At 32.0% G+C, this 16,554-nt stretch overlaps 2 protein-coding genes across 12 annotated transcripts in view; one reads left to right on the plus strand and one right to left on the minus strand.

The window, feature by feature from the left end:
* LOC126750645 (ephrin type-B receptor 1-B) overlaps positions 1 to 16,554 on the minus strand; it is a 515,677-nt gene that overhangs the window by 248,138 nt on the left and 250,985 nt on the right. The gene's annotated exons all lie outside the window — the stretch shown is intronic.
* Positions 1,139 to 2,939, plus strand: LOC126750651 (uncharacterized). The gene is made up of 3 exons (XM_050460321.1): positions 1,139 to 1,393; positions 1,947 to 2,141; positions 2,203 to 2,939. Exons 1-3 carry the CDS (start codon positions 1,149 to 1,151, stop codon positions 2,867 to 2,869), a joined length of 1,107 nt encoding a protein of 368 aa, XP_050316278.1. The 5' UTR covers positions 1,139 to 1,148; the 3' UTR covers positions 2,870 to 2,939.

The following is a 16,554-nucleotide window of genomic DNA, read 5'->3' on the forward strand; positions in this document are numbered from 1 at the left end:
AAAAACAAATTTGACGAGTCTGAACCATTAAAAAAAAAAAAAATTTACGAGTTATTGAATTTATTCCTTCTTTCACGACTTACCTTAATTGACTAGTTATTTGGTATCCAAACGTCAGCATTTTTAATCAATATGCTTCAAAATTTTAAATGCTCTCGTAAATCTTATAAAGTATCTAATGGCTACTTACATTCGAAATTGATATAGGAGAAGTTGAAGAAACCTTACCTGAAACAAAAATAAGAATAAAATATTCTGGACAAATCAGCAATAAAATTAGTTACTTCTAAAGCACTATTACCTAAATTAAACTCTTTAATAACGCCTAAAAGTTAATAGAAATCGCTTATCTACCCTATTTACCTCCCATCCCTAGGCGCTCCAATATTTAATCGTATAAAATCTTGGAAGGCTTACAGCTTCTTCCAGAAAACAATTCGCTTCGACAACAAACTGCTTACAAGGCATAGCAGCGCAAAGGGTTCCATTGTTATTCGCTCTAATGGTAAATAGTTTTCCGGGATATTGTGGTTAGGGGAAGGATTATTAACCCCATTGTGACATATACTACTCGACAATATGAGGTGATTCGCTATACTCCTGCAGTCTTCTCCCCCTTAAAACTTAATGACATTAGGAGATGTGCCTAGTCATTTGATTATAACGTTTCGGGATGGTAATGAACCGAATGTTGCCACTCTATTTGTTTTGTTTTTGGGGATGGGAATCAGGGAATAACTTACTTAATTTTGTTCATCTGTATATAAAAATAAAATAATATGGAATACCATAAAAATCTCTTGGATTAATAAGACAATTTGTAGTATATTCAATATTTACTGCAACTTTTCAGACACTTGTTTTAAAATTAGAATAAATTAACACGACGCATAAAATTTCATATTAATTTTTTTTAAACAAAACCATACAGGTCAATGGATATCTCCTTCATTAATACCACATTTGGCACGCTAATAATTCTTCGGTCTAATGCATATCAAATGTTGCGGTTTGCACTTGGTGCGTGAACAATAATATTGCTCCATACCTCGACCTCTGAATGTCACTCTAAACGTATTTTGGGGGTATAAAATCACCAGAAATCCTAAATTTTACAACAGAACTTGTCAGTGTCTTGAGTAGTAAAAATGATTAGGTTTATTCAGTTAATGTGCCTGGTGAGTTGGGCGATGGGTGCAATGGAGAAAACGTCGATTATAATGAAGAGATCTCATTCAAACGATCAATCGATGAGTGGTTCGGGTTATTCTTATAGTGGAGAAGATGGAAAACCTGCGGAGGAATATTCGTTTGAACTGGTGGATGGAGATCATGGAAGAGCCTTAAGGATTTTAAAGGATTTGGGATATGATCCTTTCAAGCAGTCTTATCGGTAAGTCTGGTGACTTTAGTAGAGACTTTTTTTTATCTCATATAGTAAAGCACCTAGAATTTGAGTAAATATTTTTATAGTTGTTATACGTTTCTATTACACCAACCACTTCAATGAGTCCAAGTTTTTTGATCAAGCAGTTATGGTAAATTATCAATTTCTCATACAATATTGTAATATTTTGAAAAATATAGACGGAGATATTTCAATAGGTGATTCTATATTTTTTTACAATTTTACTTAATATTTCCGAAACAGTCAAAGATAGGCATACGACATTATATACAAAATATGTTTAAAATGATCTGAGGAATCTGAAAATTAATTAACAAACAGGGTGTTATGTTTAAACCAAGCAAGTTGGTATTGACCACCGTTATCTGATACACCCTGTATAAGATGTTTTTATGAAAAAAAATACGCAACTATAAAAACCAATTGACGTGTTCGAGTGTTTTTTCCAACACGGTCCTATCTATTTATTAGTTAATTTATTTCATTTGGCTGACACACACTGTATAATACTATAGTTTAACATAAATAATATACACAGGTATGCTGAAGAACATTCTCCACTACCTTACGAAGACTACCACAAGGAGTACGATTCTTTTGCATCAGAAGAACAACCAGTTTTCTTTGACATTAACGAAAAAAGCCACCAAGTACCAAACTCCAAAGTGATTTTCCACCAAGTACCTTCTTACAACCCAGAAATTCCTCATATTGATTCTTATAGCAAACTAGGGTAAGTCATTTTAAACATTTTTAATATTAGACAATTTATAATTTTTTATTATTTATTTTAGCATCTATCCAAACTCCCACAAGTACCCTTACGCCCCTGGCTATCATCATAACTCAAACTTCTTAAGAAAAGGAGGCAAATACTATGACGACTTCGCTTCAAAGAAGTTCGGTGACCAATTGGACAAAGGCTACAACACCTACGACTCCTTTAGTAAAGGCCTTAAGGGCAAATACGATAATAAAGACTCAAAATCTTACTATGACCAATCAGGAGGCAACAACCGTGCATTCTTCGATAAAGCTGGTAACTATGCTCATAAGCATGCTGCAGGAAGTGCTTATGCTGGGGGCTCATACGGTGCCAAAGATCATCACGACAAAGGACAAAAGACCACCGGATTTCACAAAGTTTATCACAAAGATGACTATAACAAACAGCACAAGTTCTATGATAAAGCTGACCAGAACGGACACTTTAACAAATATGGAGACTATGAAGCCAAACATGCAGATTCCGAAGGGCATTATGCAAAAGGAGGACATAGTGATAAGGGATATGATAGTGATAAGTATGCTAACAGTGATTTTAGTGATAAGGGACATTTTGATGAAATTGCTAAAGGTTTTACGAAAGCCAAGGGAGATGAAGGGTTTTATAAGGAGTATGAGGGCTTTGGCAAGAAGGAGGGTAGTGAAAAAAAGAAGATAGAAGGGTTCAGTTTTTAGGTTAATTAAAAGAATTTAGGTGATTTTAAATGTTTAATTGTTATTTTTTTATTAAATTATGTTTAAATAATTATAGTTTTTTTTAATCAGATCTGTAAAAACCTTTTTTATAGTAAGAACATCATATTATATATTTAGATAAAATAATTAAGCCTTTCAGACCCGTAACACGTATTGGGATATCACATAACTACTCCGCCTGACTAAACTATTCGGAGCTGGCAGTAGTATCAAACTATTCCCGGCCATTTCACACCTGGATCTATTCATGACCACGATAAACTATTGCTATGAGTGACCGACAATAAAACAAATCATTAGACCGATTCCGGGTATCTCGAGAGCTACGGCCGTAGGATATATTGACGTCAATGCACGTATTCATATAAAGAGTCTTTTAGTGGGAATACGAAATTTATATAATAATATCACATGATTATGACGTGACAGATCGAAAGTTAACAGATGGGAGTTAGTACTCGTGGATCAAAACAACGCGTCCTGATTGTCACAAAAAATATAATCACTATGGTTTAATTGCCACTGTTTGTAAAGTGCGTCCAATTTTCGGTCGAAATAATGTTCCTAATTCATCTACTGTGAAAATAATAATGAAAAAATTCAAAAGTACTTGTTCAGAACAAAACATTAATAGGCACAAGAATTTGACATTTTATCAGCGATTTTTCAGTGAATTATCACTTTAGATTTACAGGTCTATGTCTACAAAATCGCACTGACTTAACAACTTCTGCTAGTAAACCATTAACAGCAAAAAGAAATCACCAATTGGATCTTATATACTAATCTCTAAATACACTCTTATATACTCATGTTTTCTCGATTTTAAAATATTTTATAAATGAAGTTTTCTAAGGATTCTGATCGCAAGCTGTTTGAAAAACCCAATGAATTCACCTTAGAGACATACTTTAAGACATCTCTTTCACATTAGAGATTAAGTATCTGATGGAAGTTATCTTCTTGGATCTCTTACATAAAAAAATTAATATTAATAGTTTTGGTTTTTCAATAGTGTGCATGTGGCATCATCCTATTGAGAAAATACGGTATTTAAATAATTTGATCTAACTATGGCTACAAAAACTCACTGACCGGCACGTCATACCATAGTCTGCAACAACATTTTCGAAAATATTATGATAACACCATGCCATAGGCAACATCAGATAGTAAGTTTTTGTGACTGCAAATAGCTTTTGAGATTTCGATTATTTTCACTATGAGAACAAAATATTTTTACGTCAACACTTAAATAACATATAAATAACAATTAATAACAATAATCTTGTTAGAGAACCCAAGTACTTAAAGATGATCAATTTATCCATAAAATTACATTCTCTGCTAAACTGATTTCTAAAGCAACTACTTTTTGTTTAGATAGTTTGTATCATCACCATAGTGATTTCTGATTATCTAGAAATGGTTTAACTTTTAAATTATTCTCAGTTTTTTAGGAATGTATGTCAATATTTGTATCCAGGGATTTTACATACAACCTTTCATAAATCAGTCAATTAGGCTCGGAAATACTGGAAATTTGTAGTTCTTAAGCCGTTTAGTTCGCAGCTTTCAATTAAAAAATAGAAAGAAAGTTGAAAATAATTATGTTCTGAGGACTGTATCTTAGAGTCCTTCGAGCAAACTTCAGAAAATCATTAGTTCTGCTCTGAAACAAGTTGTTCGGTTCCAACTGAGAAATAATCTAATTGGGAGATTTGAATTTAATTTCAGTTTACCACCATATTAAAAACAAATTTATAGTATTTTTAACGGACCTGATTTAGAGGAACGGAATATTTATTTCAAAAATGCTTTTTGATTCCTACAATTACCACAAAATATCCAAGGATCTAAAATTCTGTTTTAGGAAATTATTTTGGTGAAAAGTAGCTCCATTTGTAAAGAGTCCATTTCGATTCATAAAATTCGTAAGTGAATATGAATTTCCAATTTATGCCATTTAGAATAACTTTGAAAACACCACTTGGATTTTATAAATAAGATACCGTTAGATTCGAGTAATTCGATATATAGGATGTCCCAAAACTAAATGTCCAAACGAAAGGAAGCGATAGAGGAATTATTTGCAATGAAAACAAGTGTATAAATTATAATGCAAATGTTGGTTATATAAAAGTTACTTAACATGCTGTTTAATTTTGCTTTTGTGTGGCCTTTTTCCCTTGGACGGACACCTCCGTTGAGCGGACACTTTTATGAAGGTCCCATGAGTGTCGGCTCAAGAGAGGTTTCACTCTAATTACAAAAGATACTAGTTGAAGCCAAAATAATCCCTGACAATATCGGGCAATTTATCTCAAAAATTATATTTAATTTTAATGATTTAAAATAAATTATTTTTCTCAATTTTTGAACAAATTTTAATACTTTCCGGTTTTTCTAAGCGTTCTTATTATTATTCCAGGCATTTGAAATAAAATATCGTTTTATTCCAGGACTTTTTTGACTTTGGACTTTTTTTTCCACGTCTTCCGAGTATTTGAATTAATTTATCTTTTTATGATTTTAAGTTTTTTTTATTTTTCTTTAATTTGAAATTTTTGATTTTTTTTTTGAATTTTACAATTTCACGAACAATTCCAAGTATTTGGAATCAGCCTTCCTTTTTTTCCAGGATTTTGGAGTAATTTTTCACGTCTTCCAGGCGTATGACATAATTTTTTATTTAATTTTAGGTTTTTAGGGTAAATTATTGGCGTTTTTCATTTTTTTCTTAACTCGAGAAATTTCAGTGTTTTTAGACTTTTTTGATAAGCTTTCCAGGTCTAACAAGTAATTTTTTAATTATTTCAGGCATTTAAAATCAGTCTTTCTATTTTCCAGATGCTTGGAGTGTTTTTTTATGACTTTCAACCGTTTAACGTAATTCTGTAGGTTTTCCAGAAAACTGGTTTATAACTTTATTTCATTTTTCAGACATTTGATGGAAATTTTTACGCCTCCTAGTCTCCAATTTGTCGTCTTCCAGGCGTTTAACGTCATTTTCTAAAATAAAATGGAAAATGAATTTGATGTCATTATAAAGAAAGCTTAGAAAATATAAAAAAATATTTAAATTAAAAACATTTGGTTCTGGAAAGACAAAAAATGTTAAAAAAAACCGTTGATTGCCTGGAAAAACTAAAAAATTACGTCAAATGCCTGTAAATTATGAAAAGTGATTCCGAAAATTTGTAAGACATTTCAAATTCATGGAAAATTAATAAAAATTACTAAAAGAATTATAAAAATCGAATATTGGATTACTGGAACTCATAACGGAGATTCTTATTACCAGGTTTTAAGATCGGATTTTGAACACTATTTGGCGTACATGATTACTATGAAGTTTGGTTTCATTATAATCGTGCTCTTTCACACAATACACGAAAAGTTTCAATTTATCTTACAGAAAGGTTTGGTGACAGTAGGTAAATTGGAAATAATGATTCCAGCAAGGGGAACACTAAAAAATCATGAAGTTTTTTTTTTGAGCAAATAGATTAATTTAGTGTCTTTTGAAATATTTATAGGTATTTCGAAAATAATAAGGGTGTAAGCCTAAATTAATGTGTGCATTACTATTACTACGGTAGTGCATTGGTAGTATTTCTGTCTATCTTGTAGGGGTAACAAAGTATACGTACTTAGTGCGAGATTTTGTGTTTTCACGTATCCAAAGTAAGTATTTGCTATATTTCTTATGCATGTGTAAATGAGTCTGTATGTGTATTTGGTTAGTTTGTCGGTTTTCATTAGTTCGGCCATTAACTTAGTTTTATTTTACTTTGATTTAAATTTAAAAATCATTTTGTTTGTAGTAAATATGGTGTCATTTATTTAAAAAAGTCGTTTGGGGTCAGTTGTAACGGGGACGTTTGTAACGTTTCAACTGACCCCGCCGTTCATTTCTAAGATGAAATGTAATTGAGTCTGTAGTGTGTTTAGTTTGTTTGTCAGCCTTCATTAGTTAGGACATTAATCTAGTAAATTAATTAGTTTATTTCATTTCAGATGCCCCGTAAAAGAGTCTCGAAAACTGATCGTTCAAGTCGAGATATATCTTTATATGAATACCACCTGTTACAATGGGCTATATGTCTTTGTTTTTTTTTTTTTAATACAAATAGTATCATCATGCATTCTTTTAAAAAATTATAGAAAGAACATCCTCATGCATTTGCTTGATATTTGTTACGACTGTTGCCTTAAAGAGTGCACCTTTTTTTAAGTATTAACTGCATTTATAATTCCTGCTATTACTACTTGGGAAATGATAATTGTTTAAAGTGTTCAAGGTTAACTTACAAATGCGCTTAAATCGATGCTGCTACAAGGCACATGTAAGACCAAAAATGAACATCTCTCAAAAAAAAATTAATGCCGATTCTCATGCGGTCAAACATTTTATAATCAGCTTCGTTTCATGAGCAGTTAGTTGCTTCACGTTTTAGGTTGTTTCTCTTTTAGAGTTGGTGTTTTCACTGCTTTGCTTTTATTTAAAGTGAACCTTTACAAAATGTGGCCAATTGTTTGTAAGGGCAATATTTCTGATCAGCCAAAGTAGCAAGACCTAGGAATGATAACGTTGAAGAAGATATTGTGGAAATTATGTTTACAAATCCACAGTTTATCAAATTTTACAAAGAAATCTTATTCAAAAAAACCATCCTTATCATATGGAACGTGTTTAAGCATTTCTGATCACTCATACCACATGTGAAACGGAAGGAACCATGCAATGGCCACCGCGCTTAGCTGACCTAAACCTCATAGACTTTTTTCTCTAGGAATATTTAAAACTACTTGTTTTCATTAAGGAAAGCCAGACTGAAGTAGAATTGCGAGAAAAAATAAAACAATAGGCTAACGCTACTACTAATATAATGACAGAGCCTTCGACTCATAAGACCTAATTTCATACAGCGTTGCTTAATGTGTATTAGGGCAGGTAGTTCATATTTTTAACATTTTTTATGATATTTAGCAGTAACAAGGTTCCTTTTTTACATTATTTAGATCTAATTATAGGATAATTGCCCTTTGTCCAAAAATGATTAGCTTAATAAACAAATCAAAAAGGACTTGCATCAATTATCTGTATGAAAGTATTTTACCATATTAAAATCTTCATTAACAAGGTAACTTTTACTGATAGTTGTTAACTTGTTGTAGTAAATTTGTGTCTGATAGCTTCACCTGAAAAACAAATAATTATTTTTTTTTTAATTTTATTACATACTATTACAGTAATTCTTTGTCTTCCAAGTATTTAATGTGTCTTAAGATTTTTCTTGCACTTTCTGCTTTACAGTAAACACAGTTTAAAAGAAAGAGGTTTGGAGTAAAAGGAAGAGAAGGGATATGTACGAGCTCAAATACCTTAAGGGTTTTTGGATAAAAAGGAGTTTCATCTGTAGTATTTATGCTATTGTAAAATTTTTACCGTTCCTTAGGTGTGAATAAAATACTCAGTTGCATCAGCATAGTCAATTAGCTTATTGATTGTCACTGGACTTATTTACAATCATTTACGTTTGATTTAAATCTCGCGCCAATATTTCAAAGTTTTCTGCACTGAAGTGACAACGGCTCCTTATATACTCGACTGACAATAATTCCGGAAAATTCGCTGAACTTCAAGACGTATAACGTGGCACTTCTGTCATTCCGGAATGACGGAGAATCAGCTGGTTTTCGGCGTTTCCAATATTATTTTACTTAGTTAAGAGTATACTTCCTTACTAACAAATGTCTGAATATTCTTTAACGAAACTTAATACCTTTCTTTTCGTTAGGATAAAAATGTTTAAGCCTTGATTTTAAAAAATCCATTTAAGTTTTAGTGGCCTCATCGAAATTAATAAATTTAAGAGCCTACAGTTCGATGGATACAACTAAAATAGTAATTGTCACTGTGTTAAATATAAAAAAAAATAAAAAAATAAAGAATTAATAATTATAATTAATTAATAACAATTCATTACTTTAATATTTCTTTAATTATACTTGGATTAAATGAAATTTGAATGGACGGATGGGTAATAATAGGAAGAAAAAAGGAGAGCAAAGGTATGGGAAGTAAGGGTTAAAAAATGGGTACAAGGGAACCAATGGAAGGAGGGAGACTTACTATAGACTATAGCTCAGGGGATCTTCTCAAAGGGAAGCCGACTAGCACTAACCACTTTGGTAGAGGAGTTCAATAAAATATAAGCGCCACTTGTTTTATCCCAGATGGATAAGAAAATCCCGATGACCAAGAAAACAGGAAATTACTAAAAGCACTATACCTATAAACCTGAAAGAAAATCTCACAAGTAAGAACAGACAGGGAGATTTATAAATACAATTAATTATATTGATCCTTAATATTATGTACAAGTGTTATAGTGTAATTAATAAATTAACAATAAAATAAATATTAACCCTTTACTTTGGCTATTAAATTATATGCTATTAAATTACAGCTTTAATGTGAGAGCACCTTAAAACTCATGGGCTCACACCAAAAGTCGTTTGTCTAACTTAGAAAGTTAGGTTATCTTTCAAAAATCAAAATATAAACATAAAAGAAAAGCTTTAGTTCTGACATACATTCAAGTGAATCTATATTAACAGAAAAGTTATTAATGAAACTTATTACTTTAAAAACAAGTTATGTTGCCCTTCCTGAATATAGTGTCTATATCAAGAGTAAAATCTCATATTATATTGTTTGGTGCTAAAAGTTCACGTGAGTACTTTCGAAATAGGCCTATTTATCCAGTTTACAAGGGGATCTATACGGTCTATTTCAATAAAATTACTAATATGCACCTAGTTATTATGAAACTATTGAACACAACAGTGTAGTAGTGAAATCTAATAATGAGAGTGATAACAATGTCATTTTGATTGACGAAAAACAAATAAAAACACAAAGACACGGTCTCACAACATGTAATTTAACGGGCTACACGTGTTTCGCTCTAGTTAGAGCATTATCAGGCCTTTAGAAGCCATCCACACACCTCAAGTACATGTACTGTGAAGTGTGTGGATGGCTTCTAAAGGCCTGATGATGCTCTAACTAGAGCGAAACACGTGTAGCCCGTTAAATTACATGTTGTGAGACCGTGTCTTTGTGTTTTTATTTGTTTTTCGTCAATTTTGTATGTTGGTTTCTCAGAGAAAAATGGATGAGATTTTTGGAAATGTAATTTTGAGGTTAGTATTTAGTATAATATACTACAGTAAGGCTAATAAATGTTAATAGGACTTAGGTTTACTAGTTAAGTGGTTTACTGACTGAATGGTTCACTATACATCACAAACATTGATCAAACCTGGCTGCAAAAGGGCTGCATGATTGAGATGGAGGACCTGGGTGGATCGGTTTAACAGTGAATGTCAATGTAGATGTTGTGGACGTTATTGGAGTAGATGAGTGGAGATTTATACCTGTTATAATAGTGGATGAAGACCATACGGGGGATAAAGAAAAAGCCAATGGAATTGGCCTTTTCTCGGGGACACAAAACTGAACACTTAAACAAAGAACCTTGAAAAAGTTGGGATTTAACTACACCACTTATAATCTTGCACTATTGCAGTATGGCATTTAGTATCCACAAACTAAAATACCCAAAAGGTTAGTTTTCAACTTTTCATTGGAGTAAAACCGGCAAAAATACCAAGAAACAACCTTCTTCAAAGGCTTGTTCTTCAAGACTCCTAGAGGTCAAAAATGTTCGCGCCAGAAATGGTTTTAATAGGGATATAGGAGAATGAGCTGGGATCTTATTGGCTAGGATATGACTTCTGATATTAGTAAAATCAAAACAATTAAAAAAAAATAATATTATGATTAATAATTTGAGTTTCATCATAAGGATTGAAAATTATTGATATCAAAAATAGAATTAATACTAAAATGATAACTGTTTATTTTATTAATTTTAGCACCAGAATAACTTAGAAATTGCCTCTTAAAGTTCTATAATCGAGCTATGCTTTCGCTAACATTCTGGATTCATTTTATTTTCTTATCCTTTATGTATCTGACGAAAATAAACTGTAACAACCGAACGGAGGCACCGCCACTGGTTGTATAGCATGTCCTTCACTACAAAAACCACGTATATTTTTTTGCAATAGATCTTGTCTTAGCGTTTTACGTAAACTCTATCCGTGCTGCGGCTTATAAATAACTCAAAAAAAAACTGAACAATCTATTCAGACTTACCACAAGCTTTTAATACAGTACATTATAGCATAAATCGAAAGTATCTATATTAAAGGCATCTTAAGAGAGTCCTATCTAAAAACGCATTGTCTCAAGAGCCTATGAGAACTTGACCTTTTGAGAACACCTACATTGTGTCAACAAGGCCCTAAAAACAAACATTGGCGAGCGTGTGTGTGTGCTCTTATAGGAATGTTTTATCTTCGTGTAAAATGCATCTAAAGCTCCTACCTAAGGATGAAATATCGATAATTTTATCCGATCACTACCTTCAAGCTCCATTGGGTCGATCTGACCTTAATTTACCGTAAAAAAAAACTAAGGTAAAAAGCGAAACAATGGGCTTTATGTTCGAACCCGGGTAAGATGCGAGAGATCCTATGTGATCCGCATCTTGTTTGCCATCGAAGAAGGTATTGATAAAGTTACATTTACACAAATAAAAGAAATCGACGAACGTATATATTATGTATTTCTAAAGGCGCACCTTTATGGCATGCGTGATAGGACACCATTGGCACTATTTGTATTACGTTTCATCCCATATAACATAACGGCACTACGTATTTTTAGTTTAATCGGTTTTATAGTTACAAATTTTAGTTTGCGTGATGCGATTTATATTGGAAGTGCAAATGGAAGAGCTACGGCCGGTACCTACTTGGAAGCTTAAGAATTGTTTCGAAGGTCTGTCTAGATGCCAAAGAAAGAGGAGAATTTTTTGGAGTACCTTGAAGTTTCTTTAAAATAATGTGAAATATAGTTAGTTATATGACTAACTTGGTTATTAGCATTGAGTTGAAAATGAAATTAAGTTGCTGTTTATTAATAATGCTCAGCACTGACCTGCTTAGTTAAATTTTGGTGGTGTACATTGTAAAATAATAGATCTGTTTTATCAAAGTTATTTATGTATTTTTTCTATAAGGGACTTTAAGATATTTCGCTTAATATTAACTAAGTTCCTATTGTATAAAACTCATTTATTTACACACTTCACTACAAAAACACGATACTCACGACTATTAGATATATTTATTTTTACTGTATTAATTTACAACTATTTATGTCTGATTCAAATCTCGCGCCAATATTCCCAGCCTAATTTCATTGAACTGACAACTATCAGCGATGCGGCTCTTTATATACTCGGCAAAATACGGTTTCGGAAGATTCCCGATAACCTTCGAGACGTTGTAGTACTTGTGTCATTCCAAAATGACGGAGGATCAGCTGGTTTATAATATTGCTACAATATTTACTGGGTTATGTCGTACTGAGTTGGATTTAACTATTATTTATCTAAACAACAAATATTTTTGTAAATTATATAGGAGTTTAAAATTAAAAAAAAGACGAGATCTTGACCTATAAAATCAATTTCCTTCCGATTTATATTGCTTGAAATTTCTTACGTATATCATTCTTTAAGACATTTTTTATTAAAGTCAATAAAATTTATCCAACTAACTTGTTTTCTAAAGAAGAAGTAGAATAAGAGAATTTTGCTTTATAAAAGCAGTTTCACATTTCTTTGTAGGACTAACTCGCTCATATTACTTTCAATGAAGTTATTATATTTGTACAAATATGATATTGATTTTTATTACTTTTATGAAAAATTATCTAAAATGTATTATTTATAACAACATCCTATTTGATAAGATTTAATTCGATAGATGTAGCAATTTTTGGAATATTTTGTATAAATATAGGAGATCCTTAAAGGCTTATGTTGCCATTGAGTGAGCTAACCCATTTGTCTAAATAACTTATTTTCTATCAGTTTTATGCTTTGCAAAAGTCATTTTAAATTATTTTATGATGATTTTTAGTAGTTTTATGAAAATCTATCTAAACTGCTGAGTTATACAGGGTCTTTCAGAACTATGGGATCAAACTTCTGGGGGTTGTTCAGTGCAACAGAAGAATCCATTTGAGTATAGGAACCCATGCCCGGAAATGCGTCACTACGCCACTACGGCCCTAAAACGCGTTAAAATTTATAAAAAACATTAATTACCTAAATAAGATCTGCTGCATTTATTTTTACCTTTTGTACATGATACCATAACAACAATTGTTTAAATTCAACGCTTATCTATGTCAATTCTCAATGTCATGTATAAAAATTTTATAGCTTACAATTTTTAAACATTTATTGCTAATGGAAAACTTTACCAATCAAGAATTGGCAGATATGCATTTGGCATAGGGAGCAACCATCAAATAGTACACGTGACGCGCCAAGAATATGAATACGAGTAACGCTTCGGTCTGGCGGATACTACACGAGCAACAACTCCATCCTTACCACTTCCAGAAAGTTCAAGGCATGACTGCAGCCGATTATCATCCTAGAGTTCAATTTTGTCGATGGCTTCTGGATCACATCATTGCACAACCAAATTTATTACGATATATTTTGTGGACCGATGAAGCCTCTTTCACAAGAGACGGTATTTTTAATAGTAGGAATAGCCATGTTTGGGACAAAGAAAATCTTGCAAAAATGCAATTTTTCCAAGAAAACATCAGTATCGTTGTTCTGTCAACGTATGGGCAGACATTGTTGCTGATTATTTAATTGGGCCATACCTTCTACCGGAACGGTTAACAGGACCTATTTATCTGCGTTTCTTGGAGGAAGTTCTCCCAGAACTCCTTGAAAATGTTCCATTAAACATTAGACAGCAAAGGTGGTTTCAGCTGGAACGCCGGCTCACTTTGCTGTACAAGTACGCGAGTATTTGACTCGAGCGAATTGGGCACCGTTGGATTGCCAGAGGTGGAGCAGTTTCTTGGCCTCCTAGGTCACCCGATTTAACGTCGCTCGATTTTTTCTTGTGAGGACATGTAAAGTCTTTAGTCTACGAATCTCCAGTAGAATCAGAGCTGGACTTAATTGGATGAATAACAGCAGCATTTGAAATAATTCAAAACGAGCATCAAATTTTTAGTGTAGTCCGCTGAAACCATGTGCGGCGGTTAAATCGGTGTATTGAGGTTGGAGGAAGACATTTTGAACAATTGTTGTGATGGTATCATGTACAAAAAGTAAAAATAAATGCATTAGATCCTATTTAGGAAATTAATATTTTAGCGTAGTGGCGTAGGACACATTTCCGGACATGGCTTCCTATACTCAAATGGATTCTACTGTTGCACTGAACAACCCCTAGAAGTTTGATCCCATAGTTCTGAAACACCCTGTAGACAAAATCCTATTTGATAAAATTTATTCTTGATATTTTACGATATCTGTAACAATTTTTTGAATATTTTATAAAAATGGAGTAAAGTTCCTCTTGGTTCAGTCAAATCATTTATCTAAAATTGTTTAAAGTACATAATGGTAGATTAAATCTATAACAGTAGCTTTATTTTATCCTTATATTTTTACCTAAGCTTATATTTTTTCCTGAAAATGCAACAATTTTTTAAATAACTTATGTAAATAGAATCGACTGTTACTGCTCCATGTTCCTTTCAGTGAAGTTACCATATTAATCTAAATATTTTGATTTTTATTGGTTTTAAGAAAAATGGTGTTGCCTTTGGTTGAGTTAACCCATTTATCTTAACAACTCGTTTTTTATTATTTTTACGGCTATTTTTCCCAAGTACAATAGAAGCTAAAAAAGAGTTATAGTCTACCATTTAGCTACAAAAATAATTTTAATTTTGTTTAATAATATAACAGTTTTTGAAGTTAAACGTATATAAATGGAATAGATGTAGCTTTTGGAGCAAAGCATATTTATCCAAATAACTTGTGCTCTCTTAGAATCTTTTTCTTAGTAATTGAAAGCAGGTGTGTTGGTCCAAATAATAGTTTTTTGGGAATACTTAGTTGTCTGCTTATATTAGCTAGGTGATCAGCGCAATCAGTGCCTGGCAATCTGAAGTATCCAGGTATCCATCCCAATTTCATTCTTTCATCATTCATTTTAATAGATTTATTCACCTTAATTACTAGACTTTTGGTGAGTTACTTATATTGGGTATTACGTCACTTATAACAAAAATCAATTTAGAAATTTTTATTATATTTTTTTATATTTTTTTCAGAGATTAATAGATTGAACCTCAGCTCCTAGGTATATAAAAAATCTATTATACCTCAAGTAAATTATTGTATTTAAAACTTATTGAACTTAAATTAAATTAAGTATATCGAACGGTATCATTACAGATTTAAGTTCATATTTCTTTTAAATACGTGAATAAGTCTATTTTCTTCTTCTTTTCAATTGTTGAGCGTGTGAGATAGAAATTTCTAAATTGATTTTTGCTATAAGTGACGTAATATCCAATATAATAAGTAACTCATTATGAATTCGTCACAACAATACAGATTTTACTTAGACTTTTGGTCTTAAGTAATATGTAATCATTGTCCGAAATTATGCCTCTTTTGTTGAATCTCTTAACAGTAAAATATATAATATATTTTCCCTAAGTGCATAACATAGCCCTTTATTGATAGCGACAATTTCTGCCCTGCAAATGTCTATGTCATCAGGAAGTCTTTCCGCATAATTATGAGTTTTCTTGTGAACAGTGGTCACAAATCCTGTTTCTTTTTCCTTTTTTTGATCCGTCAGTATAGGTTTGAGTGTATTTATCATCTCCTAATGATTCTATAGTATCAAGCAGTTTCATTTGATGATTCACAAATAACTTATTTTTCGGTGGTTTTCTCAATAACTGCTTAAAATGAAAAATGGTTTTCGGACAAAATTTATTTTTGATAATTTTTTGGGGTATGACTTTTTGAAATATTTTGATCCTGGTTTGATTATAACTATTTCTCTTGGTTCACACATTTTTCCAAATAACTCGTTTTCTGGCAGTTATATACCGCGTGACAATTTGAAAACGAATAGCATTTAAATTGCCTCTACCGAAGGTAGTATGAGAATTAGGCCAAACACGTCAATTTACATATCAAGGAGGACAATTTTTGAGGCATTTGTTGTCGTGTTACTCTCAACCTCCTGACCTCCAGTACACCCACCCCTAAAATTAAACGGCAAATCCTATTTCTTTTATCATTTTTGTATTCCTTATAGAATTTTACATTTCTTTTTAAAATCCTGACTTAAACCTAATGAGTGAAATGTATTTTATGTAAGTACATGTAAATGATGCAACTCCTTGAAAAATTTTGATAATCAATAATTTGTTTTGTTGAAGAATTTCAGGTGAAATACTTCTACACTCCTGTACAATTCTTTGTTGTAATTGTTTAGCGGACTTTAATTGACCCCATAAGAAAAAATTCAGCGGTGTCAGATCTGGTGACCTAGATGGCCATTCTATGGGCCCGCTCCTACCAATCCACTGCTCTGGGTTGATGTGATTATTGAATGATTATCCATCATTTAAAACATTATACAACTGGGTTGAATGATTATCCAACCACTCT

Source organism: Anthonomus grandis, chromosome 2 (genome assembly GCF_022605725.1).
Source record: "Anthonomus grandis grandis chromosome 2, icAntGran1.3, whole genome shotgun sequence".
NCBI lineage: Eukaryota > Metazoa > Arthropoda > Insecta > Coleoptera > Curculionidae > Anthonomus > Anthonomus grandis.

Excerpts from the sequence above, each read along its gene's own strand:
- LOC126750651 (XM_050460321.1), top strand. The coding sequence starts at position 1,149 with ATGATTAGGTTTATTCAGTTAATGTGCCTGGTGAGTTGGGCGATGGGT. Across the intron at positions 1,394-1,946 it reads CCTTTCAAGCAGTCTTATCG|GTATGCTGAAGAACATTCTC; the intron begins GTAAGTCTGGTG and ends TAATATACACAG. Across the intron at positions 2,142-2,202 it reads GATTCTTATAGCAAACTAGG|CATCTATCCAAACTCCCACA; the intron begins GTAAGTCATTTT and ends TATTTATTTTAG.